The 18,801-nt window shown below is 30.5% G+C and overlaps 1 protein-coding gene across 1 annotated transcript in view; it reads left to right on the top strand.

Moving 5' to 3' along the window:
* LOC142333441 (dihydrolipoyl dehydrogenase, mitochondrial) overlaps positions 1-15,393 on the top strand; it is a 53,836-nt gene extending 38,443 nt beyond the window's left edge. The window contains exons 8-13 of the mRNA XM_075380543.1: positions 2,362-2,465; positions 3,091-3,227; positions 10,090-10,279; positions 11,110-11,247; positions 13,511-13,600; positions 14,864-15,393. Of these exons, the coding sequence (XP_075236658.1) occupies positions 2,362-2,465; positions 3,091-3,227; positions 10,090-10,279; positions 11,110-11,247; positions 13,511-13,600; positions 14,864-14,932 (728 nt within the window). The 3' untranslated portion in view covers positions 14,933-15,393. The remainder of the gene's footprint in view (positions 1-2,361; positions 2,466-3,090; positions 3,228-10,089; positions 10,280-11,109; positions 11,248-13,510; positions 13,601-14,863) is intronic.
* The last annotated feature ends 3,408 nt before the right edge of the window (positions 15,394-18,801 follow it).

Below are 18,801 nucleotides of genomic sequence, written 5' to 3'. Positions count from 1 at the left end.
TGAGGTATTGTCATGTTTGATGATTTACAGAGTAACTAATTCTGCCGCATAATAATATTCTGCCTCATGCATCATGTGCAAGTACAGAGGCTCTTGTGAAGTTGAAATTTGAACCTATTCCACATCCTACATTGTAACCAGATTTGGTGCCCTTTAATATTCAGCTTTTTCCACAATTAAAGAGGGATTATATATATATATATATATAAATAAATAAGTGTATTCATTTCACTGAACTGAAGGACGTAATGAGGTTGTAGATCAAGGTAAGATCGCCAGTATCGTTAATTGACAGAATGAGAAAACTGGTTCACTGTTTGGAAAAAGTGTTGCTGTAAACGATAGGCTTTAATGGACTATTTTCACTATATTTTGTAATATATATTACTAAAATTTAATATAACGTGCTTCAAATAGTTCTTGGAATTGATATAATCTGTTTTAAATTTTAATTCTGGCAGGTAAATTATTGTTTCATTCTTTGGTAGCATTCATGATGTTTAGTATGACGTCTTATTCTTGTTTCCTTTACAGCAATTCTGATAGCATCTGTGAGTTTATAGAATATGCTTGTGACATTGACGTAATTCAGTGATGCATACTGGAAATTGTACAAATGTCAAATTGTACAAACATAATGTATAATTCAATATTAATATCAGTGATAATGCTACCATGGTATTTCTCCTCACTTACGGTATCTGAATGTGCATCATGTTCCTCTGCAAAATGTAATCTCTTTTCAATAATATCAGAACGTTCTTTCTTGAAATCAACTCAAAGAAAAGGAAAGGATTGCATCATCATTGGTGTGAAAAACATCAAGATGTTTGTAAAAGTATGGTTTTGGGAATGTTTAAAAAACTTATGAACCCTAGAGAAATATGCAGTTGAAGAAATTATTTTAACAAATTAAATTATTTAAACTATTACATAGTTTTTGTGAAATAAACTTATTCAGAAAATAAGTTCTAAAAATAAGATCTTATACTAGGTTGTTATGTTTCTGTACTTCTTTTCTAATACTACAGCTTCCAGCTGGATAAAACTGATTTACTGACTAATCTTTTTGATAATCCAAGCTTAACACTGAGCTGAAATGCTTGCAAATGAGAAAAAAATGATTGTTATATTATTAACCCTTAGTGTTTGACTGTCAGATGAAGCTTGCAAAACAGCAATTCTTCTGCTCGCCTGTCAGGTATACCTCTACTCATATTACTTTATGTACAACTTGTTTCTATTGCTAGTTGTAGTTAAAATTTCATCTTGTTTTATAAGCTAAATCTATTCGCCTGTTTTTAAAAAAATTACCTTTGTTCTAATTGATGAAGTAGAATAAACTTTTATTTTTTTAGTCAAGCAGTAGTTCTGATGTTAATTATTTTTAACACATAATTAACCTAGTGGGAATCTGGCTTTTACCTACAATCAAGTTTTTAAAAATGTCACACTCTTTTGAAGCACTTAAAAAATATAAATTTAGCTTTAAGTAAAATGTAAATAATATAAATGAATTGTAAGGATAGTAACTAAAACTGTAGAATGAAAAAAAAAAATAAAATAGTAATTTTTAACAAATAAAATTATTGCCATTTGTTACAATAATGTTTTACTATCATGTAATATTTATTTATTCCTTCTGGTAATTGTTTGCCTGCGCTAAATAACAGCTACCATACTTTTCTTTTTTGTATGAAATGGGTCTTAGAATGTGAAAAATTGCAAGGCTTGACCAAGATTTGCACAGGAACTTTCTGAATTAAAGGCACGATGCTACCATTCCAGTAAGATTAGATACCATACCGCTGATAGATTAGATTCCATACCGCTGATTAGAGGCAAAGACATAATGACCGAGACCTGGTTCCCTGCTGAGGGGATGGGAGGTGGCGTAGCCATACCCCGTCTTCGAGGCGGGGGATTAGAGTAGAGGCAGGCGAATAAAATAAAATTAAAGATTTGAGACCGGGGGAGCTAACCTGCCGTGCCGGGTGTACAACCGGTGGGCGGGGGACACTCCCTTAGAGTAAAAGGACACTCCTCTCCCCGACTGAGTATACTTAAATGGATATCCGGTCGGGGAGAGTAGGGGAAGAAAAAAAAAAGTAAGACCTACTTTAAAAATATACTTCACTGAGAAACACGTTTGATTTTTTTCCTGTAAAAAATCTGTTATTGACACCTGACATTAAATGTTACATAATTCTAAAATAAATTACAAAAATGCCTGAAATTGAATACAAGTGGAATGGCAAGACAGGATAGTAAAATCTGTGTCCTAAGGATTAATAATAATTTTTTTAAAACTTCCAGAATGAAAAACTAAATTGTTTTATTTAATTTGTATTTATTTTACAGACATGAAATTTAAATTGGGTACAAAAGTTACTGGAGCTAAAAAAGAGGGCAATATTATTAAAGTTGCTGTTGAAAATGTCAAGGACCCTTCAAAAAAAGAAGAAGTAAGAAATACTGTATTTTTACTTTTACCACTATCTTGGCTTTTGTAATGTTATAAAAATTACATATTTCAAAAGTAGCTGTATTTCTAATTTTTGTAACTGTCAAAACACCTTCTCTTTTAGTCATAAGCATTGCAGGAATGATAAGATTCTTTTTAATTTTTATTTGTTTTTTTTTTATAACAGTTACAAATTGACTGTTACAACAGTCAATTTAAATAATTATTCAGATTTAAAAAAAATAATCTGAAGTGCTAATTGAAAGAAATATGATAAAATATACTTATAAAATACATTATACATATACATATACAATATATACATATAAAATATACTACTTTTATCTCTAGTGTTAACTTTAACATAGTAATTAGAAAGCTAGGAAGTGTTTAAATAATTTTTATATATACATTTCACTTTGTGATCATTTCTGTGTAGCGTGTAATGCTGTCATTTAAAAAAAACAAACTTAAATGCCAGTGGTCAAATGGAGTAATTCATTATTTCTTTTTATTTTCTAAATTGCATATTAGTTTTTTTTATGTTTGTAATGAAAAATCAACAAAAGATTTATTTATTTAATATTATATTATTGTAAGAATATGTCATTTATTTGTGTTTGTAGTTAGAGGCTGATGTATTATTGGTTTGTGTTGGACGTCGACCATATACAATTAATTTAGGACTTGAAGAGATGGGAATTGAAAAAGATGAAAAAGGACGCATTCCTGTTAATTCAAGGTTCCAGACTGTCATTCCTAAGTAAGCTTGTTATTCTATTTTTTCTATTTGTAACCTTATCCTTTTATAAATCTTTAGCTTAAAAAAATGTTGTAGTATAAAAGTCTCTAAAAATAACCTCAACAAATACAGAGGGCCTTACACTAAAAAATTTGAAAGGATTAAATCTTGCTCTTAGTGTACAACAAATTTTTGAAATAAAAAAAAAAAGAATTTGCTTAAACTTCTGGCTTATTTAATCTGATATAAAAATAGTGTAGATCATATGGCAACCATAGGATATACATGCTAAGCTGCTTATGTCTATTTTTGTTGTTTTTTGTGGGAAATGATTTACTTTACTATAATATTAATTAATCAGTGGTGCTGTTCATATATGTTACTACTTTTTTTTGTCTAAAATAAATGTAAACAACAAAAATACATTTTCAAAAGTCACTGTACTGTGTTCACCATTTGTATTGTATTGATAGTCTACAGGATGAGAATAAATTTAAGTAGGAAAAAAGTAGTATGATCTTTTTTCCAATGGTTTGAGAAAAACTGTATTTTTATTACTATTTAATGTTTAACTCATTCTTTATTGATTCCAGACAAATTTATGTTTTATTGCGTACTAAAACATCATTTTATTTGTTGTCTTTGAAGCTGTAAAATATGTGGAAGCTAATGCATCATACTGTAACTACGTGTAAGTTGGAGGAGAAGCCCATTGAAGGTTGGAGGTAGCTCTGGCTGTACTTTACCTCCAATCACCCCTTATTAATGCAGTGTTAGCATTTATTTTATTGATAGTGGTTTATAATTATCAAGCTAATGATTTTAGCAAGTTTGTAGTAGATTTCATAGTTCTTTTGCATTTTCTTGGTAGATAAATAAATAATTTTTTTTTATTTTAAGTAAGCTAACATATTTTTTTGCAATTTGATATTTATAGAACATCTGATTTTTTCTCTAGTAATATTTACTAAATTAACAAATTGCAGTAAATAAATAACTTTTATAATTTTATTAGCTAAATAAATTACAGTTACAGCTAGTATTTAATTTCAATGGAAATTACATAGGGCTAACTAAAGATCATGAATGATCTTAAACATACATTAATTAACTAACAGTAAAATTAAAAAAGGTAAGATCACAAAACAACTAAGAGAGCAGGATTTGCTTAAAAAGTAACTAATGAATAAATATTATTATTAATAATATTATTTATTATGAATAAATGATAATATATATTTTTTTTTGCATAAGAGGAAGAAAGATTAAATGTAAAACAGGAGTTAATTGAACAAACATATTCATTCATTAGACCTTTCCGAATCGTAATATGAGAATAAAAATAATTTGAAACAAAAGAAAAATCAATAACCCTTAATTAATTCCTTAGTTATTTTTTGTTAATACTATTAATTCCCATAAACTTTGAAAACAAAATTAAGTACCCATATTTTCAATTACACAGAGTGATTCGTATAGTGTTACCGTTGCTTTCTGAGCTCATTCTACTAGCAAAAATAATGAAAAAAGTTCATGTAAACCTTGGTTTGGAAACATTCTGTTAAGGGTACATGGCTAGCGAAAGATTTTGCCCTGATTCCTGGGTGTATAGTGAAAGAAAACACTGAAATTCTAGGAACTCAAATTAAGGGGTAAATTCGTTGTCTAAAAACACATTTTTTATATTTCTAATGCATCAAATTTGTTAAATGACTTATAAATATATAAAATTTATTACCGAAATTTGTAGAAATTTATTCCGACAGAATCGATGTAAAATAGTGCAATAAAAAACTAAATAAAAGTTCAAGAAATTTGATTTATTATTAAGACCATATGAAAACAAAGAGGTTGCATGTACAAAGCATGTTTGTTTTCCTGCAAAGTGCAATAATACAAAAACAATGTTGTATCTCAGAAATTAGTTGGCCAACAATGCATTTTATGTTATGCAATGCATTCCATGTTCTGCTGTAAATTTTTTCCAGCACATTGTAGTTAAATTTAGTGTATGTTTATTTTAATTTGTGTCATACTGCAACAATGCCTTTGTTAATTATGACTGGGGAATATGCTGACATTGTATTTATCTTTTGTGTGACGGAAATGCAACTACTGTTGCTGCAGAATAGTAAAGACGTTTTCCTAATCTTAGATTTTCAAATCCTAAAACAGTTAGTGGAACATTCTGAGGCCATAGGGGAAGACACCCTCCATGTGATGGTTTCAGTCGCCACACAACCCCCTCCGTACTTAGGTGTTATGGGCTTTATAGAAGGTAATCTTTAGTACCTTCGCAATGGTTTTTTTTTGTCAAGCCTTAGCCAGGATGCCACATTATCATCGATATACTACTACTACTAGCGATATTCCCATCGATATACTACTAAAATAAACTCTAAACAAAACACATCTAGCCAAGTCTCAAACAAGATTTTATGACTTACGAAGAAACTGAACTCTGCTTACCTTAAAGGTAAAAATGAGTTTGACACAGAATGATCATTAAATGCAACACAAAATCTCTAACAAAGTATAACAATAACAATAATTAATGTAAAATAACAATTACATAAAACATAAATAATGAATAACAAATCTATAACCAAACAATAACAAAAACAGCAACAGTTTACCAAACCATAAAACAAAATAATAATAAAAGCAAATATAAACACAAAGAAGGAAAGTCCAAGCGGAACAACACATCTCTTCAGTGATCCTTTCTTTAGCCAAATATGCAGTAAAACTTTCTACGATACCCATTTTGGCCTGGCTTTTCTTATTAACATGGATATTAAGTGTCGGCCTGATAATACTAAGCTGACACACAAATGGTCTCCATGCACATTAAGTCATACCTAGCACATTCATATATCACATGATAAGTATCGTCCAATAATCTGCATTGCAGACATAAACCAGAGTCCGCCAGGCTGAATTTCTATAGTCTGTCCCAAAAATCACCATGCCCTGAAAGAAATTGCATCACATACTTGTTTTGGTGTACCCAAAAAGCTTATGCAAATCAACAACATTAGGGAAAAGATCATGCGTATGATGCCCACACTCTGTTTCATCTCATCTGGCCTGCCACGGCAACACCATGCTGTTCCATCTTCTTTATTTTCTCCGAAGTCAGTTCAACTGACTCCTTAGCAACATAAGGCTGTTGCCTCTGATGTAATCAAATTTATTGGTTTCATGCCTGTAATCACTAAGTTTGCCTCCTGTGAAATTGTACGGTAACCACCTATTACCATAGGCGGGTGTTAAGCCCGTAACAAAATATCCTATAGCTTTTAAATTTTAGCCTATCTGCCCAAATAGGTGCTGTATATAGCATAATCACCTCGCCACCTCACAACCAAGCGGCCTGGTCTTGTTCGGGCTAAATGTCATCTTTGTTAATGATTCCATAGCTTGAGTGACTTGGAATTCAATCCCCCTCCATGAACCTCTTTTGACCAGCAGGATCCCATTAAGCCACGATGTGACACCCGCTGGGCAACCTATGCCACAGAAATAACTCCTCCTCCAGAAGTAAACGCTTCCATCCAAAATAAGAGATCCAACACACTGCCCTGCAGACAACCCTTGGACAGTGTCTTCCCCACTTTATGGTTGCCCTCGTGGAGCAGCACATCCCAATGACTGAAGTAACTTTACATAACCTGCAACTTAATCACAGTACAATCTCTCTTCTGTAATAGGTATATAGCAGAATGCCACCATAGGTTATCAAATGCCCCAGAAATGTCCAGAAAAATTCCCAGAACATATTCCTCCTGACTGGAGGTTACCACACTCATCACAGGAAGTATGGCATCCTCAGTACCCTTTCCAGGACGAAACCTATACGGATTATCCATTAGTAAACAACATGAGGAATTATTGGAATTTTCCTTAAGCTAGAGAAATGGGTATATTTCCCATCATTAGTGCAGTTGTTGTAACCATTCTATCCATCATGATGCCGATGTTGATGGAACCATTATATCGGGGCCATTCAATGCAGACTGGGTGTTAATACACAATACCTTTCCTGGTGTTTCGGAGTTTCCCAATTTATGGTGTGGAGGAAACTTTGTAACAACAAGCTATACCCTTACTGTAATCAATGACTACAAACCAATGAGTTTAACCAAGAGATCCTCCTCTTCGTTTGCAGTATTTCAGTTGTTGAGTATGAACCACCTCAGGTTCATTTTACTTATCATGAGGCTTAGTTTACACAGGATGCCATTAATAACCTTAGCAACGAACACATTTGAGCAGAAGTCAATTCACACAAGACAGTAGAATGTAATTTCCAACACCAATTTAGCGTCAATGTGTGGTGTGGTCTAGTTTATGATCAGCTAATTGGACCATTTCTTCTCTCAGAACGTCTAAATTCCTACATTTACTTGGAATTCCTTAAGAAATAATTGCTACTGCTATTACACTATTTCCTACTTGCACCAACATGTATGTCGATACTGTCAGCATCACATGCACTTTCAGTTCAATGGTGCGCCTTTCCATTTCTAGCATGCTGTATTGGCATTCTTTAATGAGCAACTTCCAGAGCGATGGACTGGTGGCTGCGGCGGGCCAGTAAGATCACCTGATCATACCAAGTTAAATTTTTGTGTGTCGGGTTGTTTGAAAACAATGAGAGAAGTTCATACATTTGATGAGTTGGTTGCTTGTATTACAGATGACGCTGCACAGATTAAGGAAAGTTGTGCAGAATTACAGAGATCAATGCTAGCAGTCTGGGAAGCATGCAGCTAATGTATTGAAACAGGATGACAATTTTGGAAAATTTATTTAAATTTTATTAAATGTATCAATTACATTTTAATTTTTCTAACATTTTATTGTTCGTATGTTAACTTGATTCTCTGCCGTTAACATTTAAAAGTATTCATAAGTGCTAGTTATAGAATCATATTTCTTGAACTTATATTTGTTTTTTATTGGGCTAGTTTACATTAATTTTCTTAGAATTAAGTTTTATTATCAGTTTTGATAAGTTAAACACATTTATTAGTTATTTAATAAAGTTTTTTTTTTTTTACTCCGAACTTAAAAAAACTGTTTTTAGATTACAAATTTTTCTGTTTTACATTAGATATTATGAATATATATTCATTTTAAAACCAGAATTTGTATTTATTGTGTTTGTAAACCAGTATATTTTTCCTTTTTTTAAATTAACTAAAGTTCTTTATTTCTCTTATATAAAAAGTAATGTAGTATTAAACTTGTATAAAGTTTACAAAGACAAGTCTGGTTTAATATGTAAAAAAAATAAATAAATTTTTACTTGAAGGTAGCTTTGTTTACAGAGTTGTTATTAAGTTAACATAAAGAAAAGTAGAAGAAATTATAGTTCTTTTTACAAATAATAATGTGCTATTGAATAAGAAAAACACATGGCTGATGTGTGAATGGAATGTGTGTTGGGTAATCATTACCACTTACTAAGACTGCAGAATCTGGAAGTTTATCTGCTACTGATAGATTTTTCTTATGAAAACTGTTGTGGTGATTTAGCAGGAATGCACCTGATGTAGTTGTTAGTTGTGATAGTTATTCTTGCCTTTTATGGTGAGAAATGTATAGGATTGGCTGATAGCAAGGATTTACTGATGTGATGAGATATAGGATTTGCTGCCTTTTGATCTGTTATGGTTTGGTTGGGTAGATTGATCTTGTTAAACCCACTGGGTTGGTCTAGTGGTGAACGCATCTTCCCAAATCAGCTGATTTGGAAGTAGAGAGTTCTAGCGTCCAAGTCCTAGTAAATTCAGTTATTTTTACGCTGATTTGAATATCAGATCGTGGATACCAGTGTTCTTTGATGGTTGGATTTCATTTAACCATATATGTCAGGATTGGTCGAACTGAGACTGTTCGACTATACTGCATTTACACTCGTACATTTCATCCTCTGAAGTATTTTCTGAAAGGTAATTACCGGAGGCTTAACAGGAAAAAGAAAGAAGATGGATCTTGTTAAGGGATGTGCTTTCACAAACAACTAATTAATTGGTAAATTAATTGGCCCATTACATTATAAGAGGTTGATTTGAGTAACATTATAATGTAAAAATTATAATGTAGAAATTCGTAATTTGTATTCAGTATGGCTAAATATGGGGCTATGAACTTAGCAGAACATCACAAGAGGAAATGTTCCGTAATGATTAATACTAATAGCTAATTTGGAGTAGAATAAATTGTTTGTAAATTTGTGCACTTTATATAACATTAAATATTTGAATAGTTCATTTTTTATCCACGATGGAACGGAGATGGTATGTGCGTTTGGGTAAGAGCTTTTGTGTGTGCACGTGAGCTTACCATTTTCCTCAAAAACTACCAGATCGATTTCGATGGATTCTTTTGCATTGCATAGGTTATCACTTCAGAGCAGGTCCTTAGACTTGTGTTATGGTTATAAACCACTAGGGGGCATGATAGTAGATGTGTTTTTCTAAAACAGTTGGGCTGATTTTGATGTGATTTTTTACATTACATAAGTATCATCTGAGAGTAGTACTGAGATTAGGTTTATGGTTACAGGCCACAGGGGGCGCTGCAGTAGAAGTGGTTCTCTTAAACGGTGGGCCGACTTTGATGTGGTTTTTTGCATTACATAGGTATTGCAATGAGCATGTATCATCTCAGAGCAGGTTCTTAGACTAGTTTTATGGTTATAAGCCTTCAGGGGGCGCTGCAGTAGATGTTTCTTCAAAACAGCTTATGAATGTTTTTAGGTATTTTTAATTAATATTTTTTTACTTAATGTTTATTTAGTCTTGGATTTAAAAAATTTTAATTGTATTTACTTGTGTTATTACAATTTGTATTTTAAACCTTTTTTTTACAGTATATTTGCAATAGGTGATTGTATACATGGACCCATGTTAGCACATAAGGCAGAAGATGAGGGTATTGTTTGTATGGAAGGAATTTCTGGTGGCCCGGTACATATTGATTACAATTGTGTACCATCTGTTATTTATACACATCCAGAAGTTGCCTGGGTTGGCCGATCAGAGGAAGACCTTAAAAACGATGTAAGTGAATTTTTTTTGTACGTAAAAGTTTTGTCACGTTGAAGTGCTGTGGGAGCTTGTTCCAACTTCTTCCTGTAATAAGTAATTAAGGTGAATAGTTTGCTTGTTAAGTTAAATGATTAGTGGGGAAGGAAGTTAGTGTTTGTTTTATTCAACGTTGAACTGTAGTATGTGTATATGTGCATGTATTTATGTACAAAGAAAGATAAGATATCTTATTATATATATTAAAAGGAATTTAATAACATTTTTTTAACTATCTTCAAAACAGTTTGATAAGACTGATAAATTCTTCACAAATAAATTAGTAGTAAAAGTTACTACTTACATGGCTTATGAATATTAAATAATTTTATGATTTCTAGCTAAAATGTTATATACAGCATCTCCTAATAATATGATTGTTCCACTTCACCTAGAAATTCTGTAAGAATCTTGGAGATAGTTGTTACAAAGTAAAAGATGTTAAGATCTGAAGCCATGTTTCATAAATCAGTTTTAGTAGACAACGCTAAATACAGTTCCACTACACACTTGAAAATTTGTTTTCGACCATAAAAGTTAAGGACATTTGGAATTGATTTTTAATAAAACCAATTATAAATTCATTAAATGTAAATCAGTATGAACTCGCTTTGAGTAAATTTTTTTTGCTGGTTGATTGTGTTTTTGATTGATTTGTGTAGAATTAAAAGGAAAGATTGCCAACTTCATTATTTTATGAATTATTTGCATATTTTAGAGGAATTTTTTTAAGTAAGTCTTGTCATAATTTTTATTACATAACCTAAATATTAATTTGACTTATAATTGTTTATTTTATTTTTCAGGGAGTAGCTTATAAAATTGGTAAATTTCCATTTGCTGCCAACAGTAGAGCTAAAACAAATAACGAAACAGATGGTTTTGTAAAAGTTTTAGCTGATAAGGTCACTGATAAAATACTTGGTGTTCACATGATTGGACCTGTAAGTTTTATATTTTTTTTCTTTGTTATTATTATTTAATGCTCTTTTTAATTATTTTGAAGTCTAGATTGTTGGATCTGAACTTATGTTCAAAAGTTGATTGGCAAAGAGGACTTCATTGAAAAATCAAAACCTTTAAACATTATCAAAGTTAAAAGGACACTGGCAAAACTTAAAATTACATATTTAAGATGATATCTACTTGTCAAAATAGTATTTTTTTCTAAAAGGGTAGGCATATTTATGGTTAAAAGGTTTTCTAACTTCTCTCAAGTTAGCAGATGTAGCATATTCTCTTATCTGTATTGAGGTGTTTATTTTGCATGGTTTTCTATCTTAAATGTTTCATAATTATAAAAAAAAATCTTTTATACTAATTTTTTCTGTGTAATTGAGTAATTCTTTGTTAACGACAGAAAAAAAAAATATTTTCATAATATTTGACTGTGGTTGCAAAGATACATATATTAAGAATAGAAACTAATTCATTAATTGAAAACCAACCAAAATTTCTCAACTTTATATTTTTTACGTAAAGAGTTCATTGTTGTAAGCGCGATTTAAATTTAAGAAAATCTATTGGTGTCTACATAAAGATTAATGAAATAAAGTGTTTGTAATGAACTTGAGCATGCAGCAGTTGAGATTTATATTTTTGGAGCAATATAAGGTATTTAACCTGAAAGGCACAATTATTATTTTAGTTTTTGTAACTTCTGTAAAGGTGACTAGATTCTCCACTGGGAGAGTCACTAAGAAACATTTATCACTGACATTAGAACATATCAGCTTGCTACTCTGCCAATGAAGCCATGACAATAGCTGATGCGTTAACTTTTATGCGTATTTAAGGGGAATGAGAGAGTAAGGAACAAAACGTCTACCTGCAGAGGGACTTGTCTCTGATCTAGATTATTTACTGTCATGCTCAAGACTATTTCCTTTTGGTACTAAAAAAAAAATTATTAATGAAGAATAAATAAAGGTCTAAATGATATTTACCAGTTTCTAAAAATGAAAGTAAAAACATAAATTTCATCATTATGATTGAAAACAATAAATTTAACTTTTTTTTTATGACTGGTCTACCATAGTACCTCATCATACTACAGTGTGGTATTTTACAAGCATGTTATGGTGTGTGTATTTTGGGCATCTTAAGTCAAATTAATACAAAGTTTGACCTAATCTGTAAATTTGATGATTGTAAAATACTGTCGCTTTCTGTCCCTAATTTCTATTTCAGTTTCCTACAACTTGCTGAAATTACAGGGTTTTGATTTCATCTTATAAAGTGCTAAGACATTATATATTAATCGTGTATATATATATTTAAAAAATGAATGTTTGTTTGTCCTGTATGTGTTTCTATACCATTCATCCAATTACGATGAAACTTTTGAGAATTGTGTGCATGCCCATGAAGGTTTCTGAATTAGTTTGGATTCACTAGGTGGTGCTGGGGGTCTAGATATGACTCATACTATGAGTCCGATTTGACTCAAACTCTGAATTTATATTAGTTACATGAAAAGACATATCTTGTGAAAAAGGGTAAAGGGTGAAGAGGGAAAAAGGGAAAGGTTAAATTATTATTATATTTTGTGATGTTCCGTATTGTTCAGTTGTTTAATGTTTTATCAAACTTTGATTTGTGTTCATTTAAACAGCGAAGCAGTGCTGGGTCAGCTAGTATAAAATAAATTTCCTTGATCAGCATGGTGGAAGTGGTTTTTCCTTGAGCTGTTGACTGTTTAGTGAACCTTATAAGGACTTTTTTCTGTTCTTCTTAAATGATGGTCAACTTCTGTAACCATATTTAGATATAACTATGGCGAATGCCCAGATATTTATTATACTTTTAATTTATGCTCCAATTTTTATAATCCATTAAAACTGTTAAACTAGCCTTTTTGATTATCCATATTCTGTAAAAAGAATCAATTGCTTAAAAAATATATTTATTTTTTAGTTTGTTTTGTAACATTTTATAACTAGTCATGAAAAAATACCCAATATTGTAAAATTTTATGTTTATTTTACAAAGAATAAAAGTTTACCCAATAAAAGATGTTATGTAATCAATTGATTAAAAATAATTTTAAACAGTAATTGAGAAATGAGCTTGGCAGAAAAAAAAGAATTGTGATTTTTCCATTTCATAGAAATTGAGTCAATATTTTAATTTATTTTTAATGCCTACAATTAAATACCAATTATATTTATTTGTTAATCCTTCAAAGACCAATTGATATTTTTTAAGGTTGCTGGAGAGTTGATTAATGAAGCTGCGTTAGCTATGGAATACGGAGCATCTGCTGAAGATGTAGCAAGAGTGTGCCATGCACATCCGGTAAGTGAAGTTTGTTTACCTATAAAGGTATCACTTCTTTTGCTGTAGTGATATATGCTATTATCTCAATAACAGAAAAGTATACAGATCAACAACAAAAAATTGGTCTTTTTTTGATTTTGTTCTACTTTTTAAAAAATAATTTTTAACAAAAAAAATATATTTAAATAAACTGTAAATAATCTGTGACAAAAGTTTTTATTACAAGCCCTAAAATTTGTTTTTTTGTCAAATTTACATTTGTGCGTATGTACTTATTCTTCATAAGTTGTGGTCAGGTAGTATCTTTGAGGAGAAAGAAAGTATTACATTTTTGCAAAAATTGGAAAAAGGGGTGGAGGTGTTTTGGCTGAAATTTGAAATCTTTACTGGGGCATTTAAAAAAAAGAAGATTTTTATAACTTTTACAGCTAATTTTCACAGTGAATTGCTTTAGTTTAATTTACGTTCTGAAACCTAGTTTCCATTAATACTGTAAATATTTTCAAAATTATACAAAACAAACTATTTTCAGCTAATTTTTTTTTCAAGAAACTAAAGAGTAAGAGCTAAATTAAAAAAAATTAAAGAGTTTTACATTTTAAATGCAACAGGTAATTTGCAAAATGGATTTAAATGTGTAAAATTAATTTTTTAATTTAAAGAAATATTATTGTTTGTTACCAGAGACCTTCAGAATAACAGGCAGATAATTTTTGTAGTGGTTTCTAGGCCTATTGATACAAAAAAATTCCAGTTAACGTTTTCTCTGAAGCAATACATAGGTAAAAAAAAGAAAAATTAATTTATTTTTTTTGTAGAGATGAGACTAAATAAAATTGTACGGTAATTTGTGATCGTTATGAAAAAAAAACTTCAACTTTTTTAAAAAAGTTTTTTCTAAAATGCCCAATATCATTACATTACATAATGATTAAAGCTACATTCTCATCAAACTTAAGAATTATTAAAACTATTATTATTATTATTATTAAACACATACTGTTATGTGACTGTTGCAAATGGTAAATTATATTAGTGCGAAAGAAGTTGCCAGTGAAATTTTGGTTTTACAATTTAAAAAAAAAAATTAAAAAATGCTTGCCAAATTTTTTACCACTATAAGCCATTTTGTGATCGCATTCCATACAGGTTTCCCTTCTTCCATAGAACAACTGAAAAGAATTTTTGGGTTTGAATAAAATTTTTTTTACAAAAATTTTCATCAGCAAACTTTTTATGATAAATAAACATTTTAATTATTATTATTATTTTTTTTTTCAGACGTGCTCTGAAGCATTAAGAGAAGCTCATGTTGCAGCAGCTTTTGGAAGAGCAATCAATTTTGGTTAAATATTTACTGCTTTGAATACTGATGTAATTATACGATATTTATTTATTGTAAAACATTCTATGATAACAAAAAAGTGTTTGTTGATAAGGATTAATTGTATTTTATTAGTTCATTATAGAACATCCACGTATGATTGAATTAGTTGATCTGGATGTGTTTTTAAATCAACTAATTATATAAGTAAAAATAATTTTCATAAAATTCAGTAAAAAATATTTAGTTGATTAATTATTATTGAAATTTTAATTTTTTCTACAGTGTAGTATTTGTTTTTTTATTTAGTACGCTTTAAATTTTAAGTTATTTTTCTAATTTTTCTGGTTATGTTATTTATTATTGTAAATTAATTTATATTAGTTAACCTAATTTAATGCTCATTTCAGAAGATGTGTAAAGTTATAAGGAAAATAACTAGTTGCATTTTATTTGGTATAATATAAATGTTAATTTAAAAAACTAATATTCTACTTTTTATCTTTCATCTTCCCTAATTTAATCAATCAGTCTTCGTACATATTTGCATTCAGTGAAAACGCATTACTTATACGATAATAAAGTATTTGATACTAATGAATCCATGGATTCAAAAAAGCTTATTATAAAAATTGCTAAATTTTACAGTAAGCTTATTATTCTGATATGTGTTTAGTTGCATATTATAATCATGATCAAGTATTTTAATCATTCTAAAAAGAAGTTTTGAAAAAATTGATTGAAAACCTTGTTTTTGTGTGTTCATACTTTGAAGGTAGAATATAATTATTCTTGGTTGTAATATAATGTAGTTAAATAACTAGAACATTTAATCGCTTTTTTGTAATATCAGTTTAAAAGTGTAGTTCAAAATTTGCAAAGTGCCATTGTTTTGATGTGCTATCATCAAATCATTTGTTAACACTATAGATTAAAATTCATTTTTCCGTAACAAAAATTTAATTGGTTTTTTATATGCTCTCCTATTTTTTTTTTAACTTGAATAAGATAAGTTGAATCTACCTACTTAACTTGCTGATGTCTACTACTTTGTTTGGCAAGCCCACAAATGTCACAACTGCTTGTAGTGAGATTTGGACAGCTGGAGGCCTGATGGTCCTCTCACTCTTTGTACTTAGCCACTGCTGGTCGTTTACGCAAGTGCATGCAATTATGAAAACACTGATCATGGCCCTGCTCTGAAAAGAGTGCTAGTAGGACTACGACGAATCCTTGCTTGTTACAGTGTACTTACACCAGCAGATGATGCCATGTGCCTTGTAGAATAAAAACTCCATCGCTTTACAAGGCTCTCTATGAGGGAAATGCATGTCTAAGTCAAACACCAGATACCAAGAAGGATCTCGGCGAAAAGTGATAAATGATGAGTGCTCTAAGCTTTTGATACAGATGCTGTTAAAGTCTTAGTTGATAAAGGATTCAACACTGGTGGAAGGTACTCACTCGACCACTGGTTTAAATTAACACTGAAGTATACTCAAGTCACAGCAACAACTATTATCAGATCTATCAAAAGAACGACAGAGTTGACATTGCACACGGTGGTGGTAGTCTTTCTTAGAGAAAAAAATATTTTTATCAACCGGTGTTTTTTCACTTTGCACAATAGTCTTTGAAATGATGCAGCAGCCCATTTGATAAAAATTATAAAGGTAATTAATGAAGAGATGACTGGGTGTTTGACACGATTCACCTTTTATGCGATAGTTCAGTATTGCAGTACCGCAATAAGTACATGTTTTATTTCATTAGTAACTACTTTGAAACACATTTTCCAAAAATCTAAAACATCACCTGGAATTGAAATGAAGCACGTCATTGCAAAGGAGCCTCTAATGGGATTGGTGGTTTCTATAAATGAACAGCAGACAAGCATGTAGGTGAGGACATTATATATACTGGTTACACATTCACTGAAGTTTGGGGGAAAAATTGTAATGGCATAAAAATAATAATTCCAGAACATATTGCAAAAAGTGATGATGGAAAAAAGTCATAATTTAAGGGAACTCTGCAAAGGAATTATTAATTTAAATTCATCAGGGTGAGATGAGGTCAATGTTTGCAATGAAGATTGTTTGCATTATATGGCTTAAGGTAAAATATCTTGATGTTAAAGAAAATTACTTAAATGAATATCTTGGACCGTTAAGCAACTCTTCCCAAGTCAGTAAAATGTTAGATGTAGTTAGGTTTTAGTGAATTTGACAGATGTATTGTGGGTGAGCGAAAACTATTAACATTTTCATAACTTTATAAACATTATTATTTTTTTAATCAGATTATATTAAAATGTATTTTTTTAACTTTTTTAAAGATTCATATTTCTTTTTATTGGAACCAGTTTATATCAAGATTTTTTTATTTTTTGTACATAAATGCAAGTTAAATAGTATTCTATAATTTCTCCTTTTTTATTCCCCCAACTTTTTTTATAGTCTATTATTTGTAGCTCTATGTAACATTTTTAAAAATCCTATTGAAAATAACTGGCAGTGTGCATCATCAGGAGTGTGTCAATATCTTGACGCCAAAAGATCGGTTTATTAGGGTAAGTCACAGAAATCGGCTAGCCAACAATGCATTTTATGTTGTGTCATCAGTTCATTCCATGTTCTACTTTACTGCTGTTAATTGTTGCCAGTATAGTGTAGTTTAATTAAGAATGTATGTTTTTGTCTTTTAATTTGTGTCATACTGCAGCAGTCCCTTTGTTATTTATGACTTAGGAATACACAGACATGATATTTATCTTTGGCATTTGTAATGGAAATTGGAACTGCTGCTGTTGCAGATTATCAGAGATGTTTTCCTAATTGCATAGTTCAAAATCCTAAAATGATTAGTAAAACATTTCTTATGCTAGAGAAATGTGGGTATACTTCCCAGCATTAGCACTACAGTGACCATTTGTGTCCTCATGATGCCAATATGGAACCATTATTGGGGCTATTCAATACAAACAGGGTATTGGTACATGACTTTCCCAGTGGGTTTTGGTGTTTCTCATTTTATGTTGTATAGGGGATAAGCTGTATCCTTACTATAATTAATGAGCACAAAATCTGCAACCAAGAAATCTCCTCCTCATTTGCAATATTGCAACTGGTTGAATATGAACCGCCAATTGCTCAGGTACATATTTATTTACTGATGAGGCTTAATTTACTCAGGATGGCATCAATAATCTTGCAACAAACACATTTGAGTAGAAGTCAATCCACACATGACAATACAGTGTAACTTCCAACATCGATTTAGCGTCATTGTGTTGCGTGGTCTAGTTTACAGTCAGCTAATTGGGTCATTCATTCTCCCAGGACATTTATCACTGTTATCACACAGGACATTTATCCCTGTCATTTATCTAGAACAATTGCTACTGTTATTAAAGTGTTCCAATAGTATCAAGATGCATGTACTTTCAGCAGAATGGTGCACTTCTTCACTTTTCACATGCCATATCTGCATATTGGAATAAAGTGATAGATTGGCTGCGGTGGGCCATCAAAATCATTTGATCTAACACCATTAAATTTTTGTGTATGGAGTTGAATGAAAGGTATTATTATTATTATTATTATTAGAGCAATGTTCATTTGCTCATATTACTTTAGATGCTGCCATACAAATTAAGGAAAGTCGTACAGAATTATTGAGAGCAATGATATTAATCTGAAAGCATGTAGCCAAATGTATTAAAGTGGACAGATTTTGAAAATCTACTGTAAACTTTATTCATATACCAATTGCATTTTTATTTTTTTAACATTATATGTTAACTTCATTTTCCGTGGTTTATAACATTTAAAAGTTTTTGTACGGTAAGTGTTTGTAAATAAATAAAATTTCTTGAACTTGTATTTGTTTTTTA

Source organism: Lycorma delicatula, chromosome 12, assembly GCF_047948215.1.
Source record: "Lycorma delicatula isolate Av1 chromosome 12, ASM4794821v1, whole genome shotgun sequence".
Lineage (NCBI taxonomy): Eukaryota > Metazoa > Arthropoda > Insecta > Hemiptera > Fulgoridae > Lycorma > Lycorma delicatula.
Note: the sequence above shows the minus strand (reverse complement) of the source record. Positions and strands in the feature narration are given on the sequence as shown.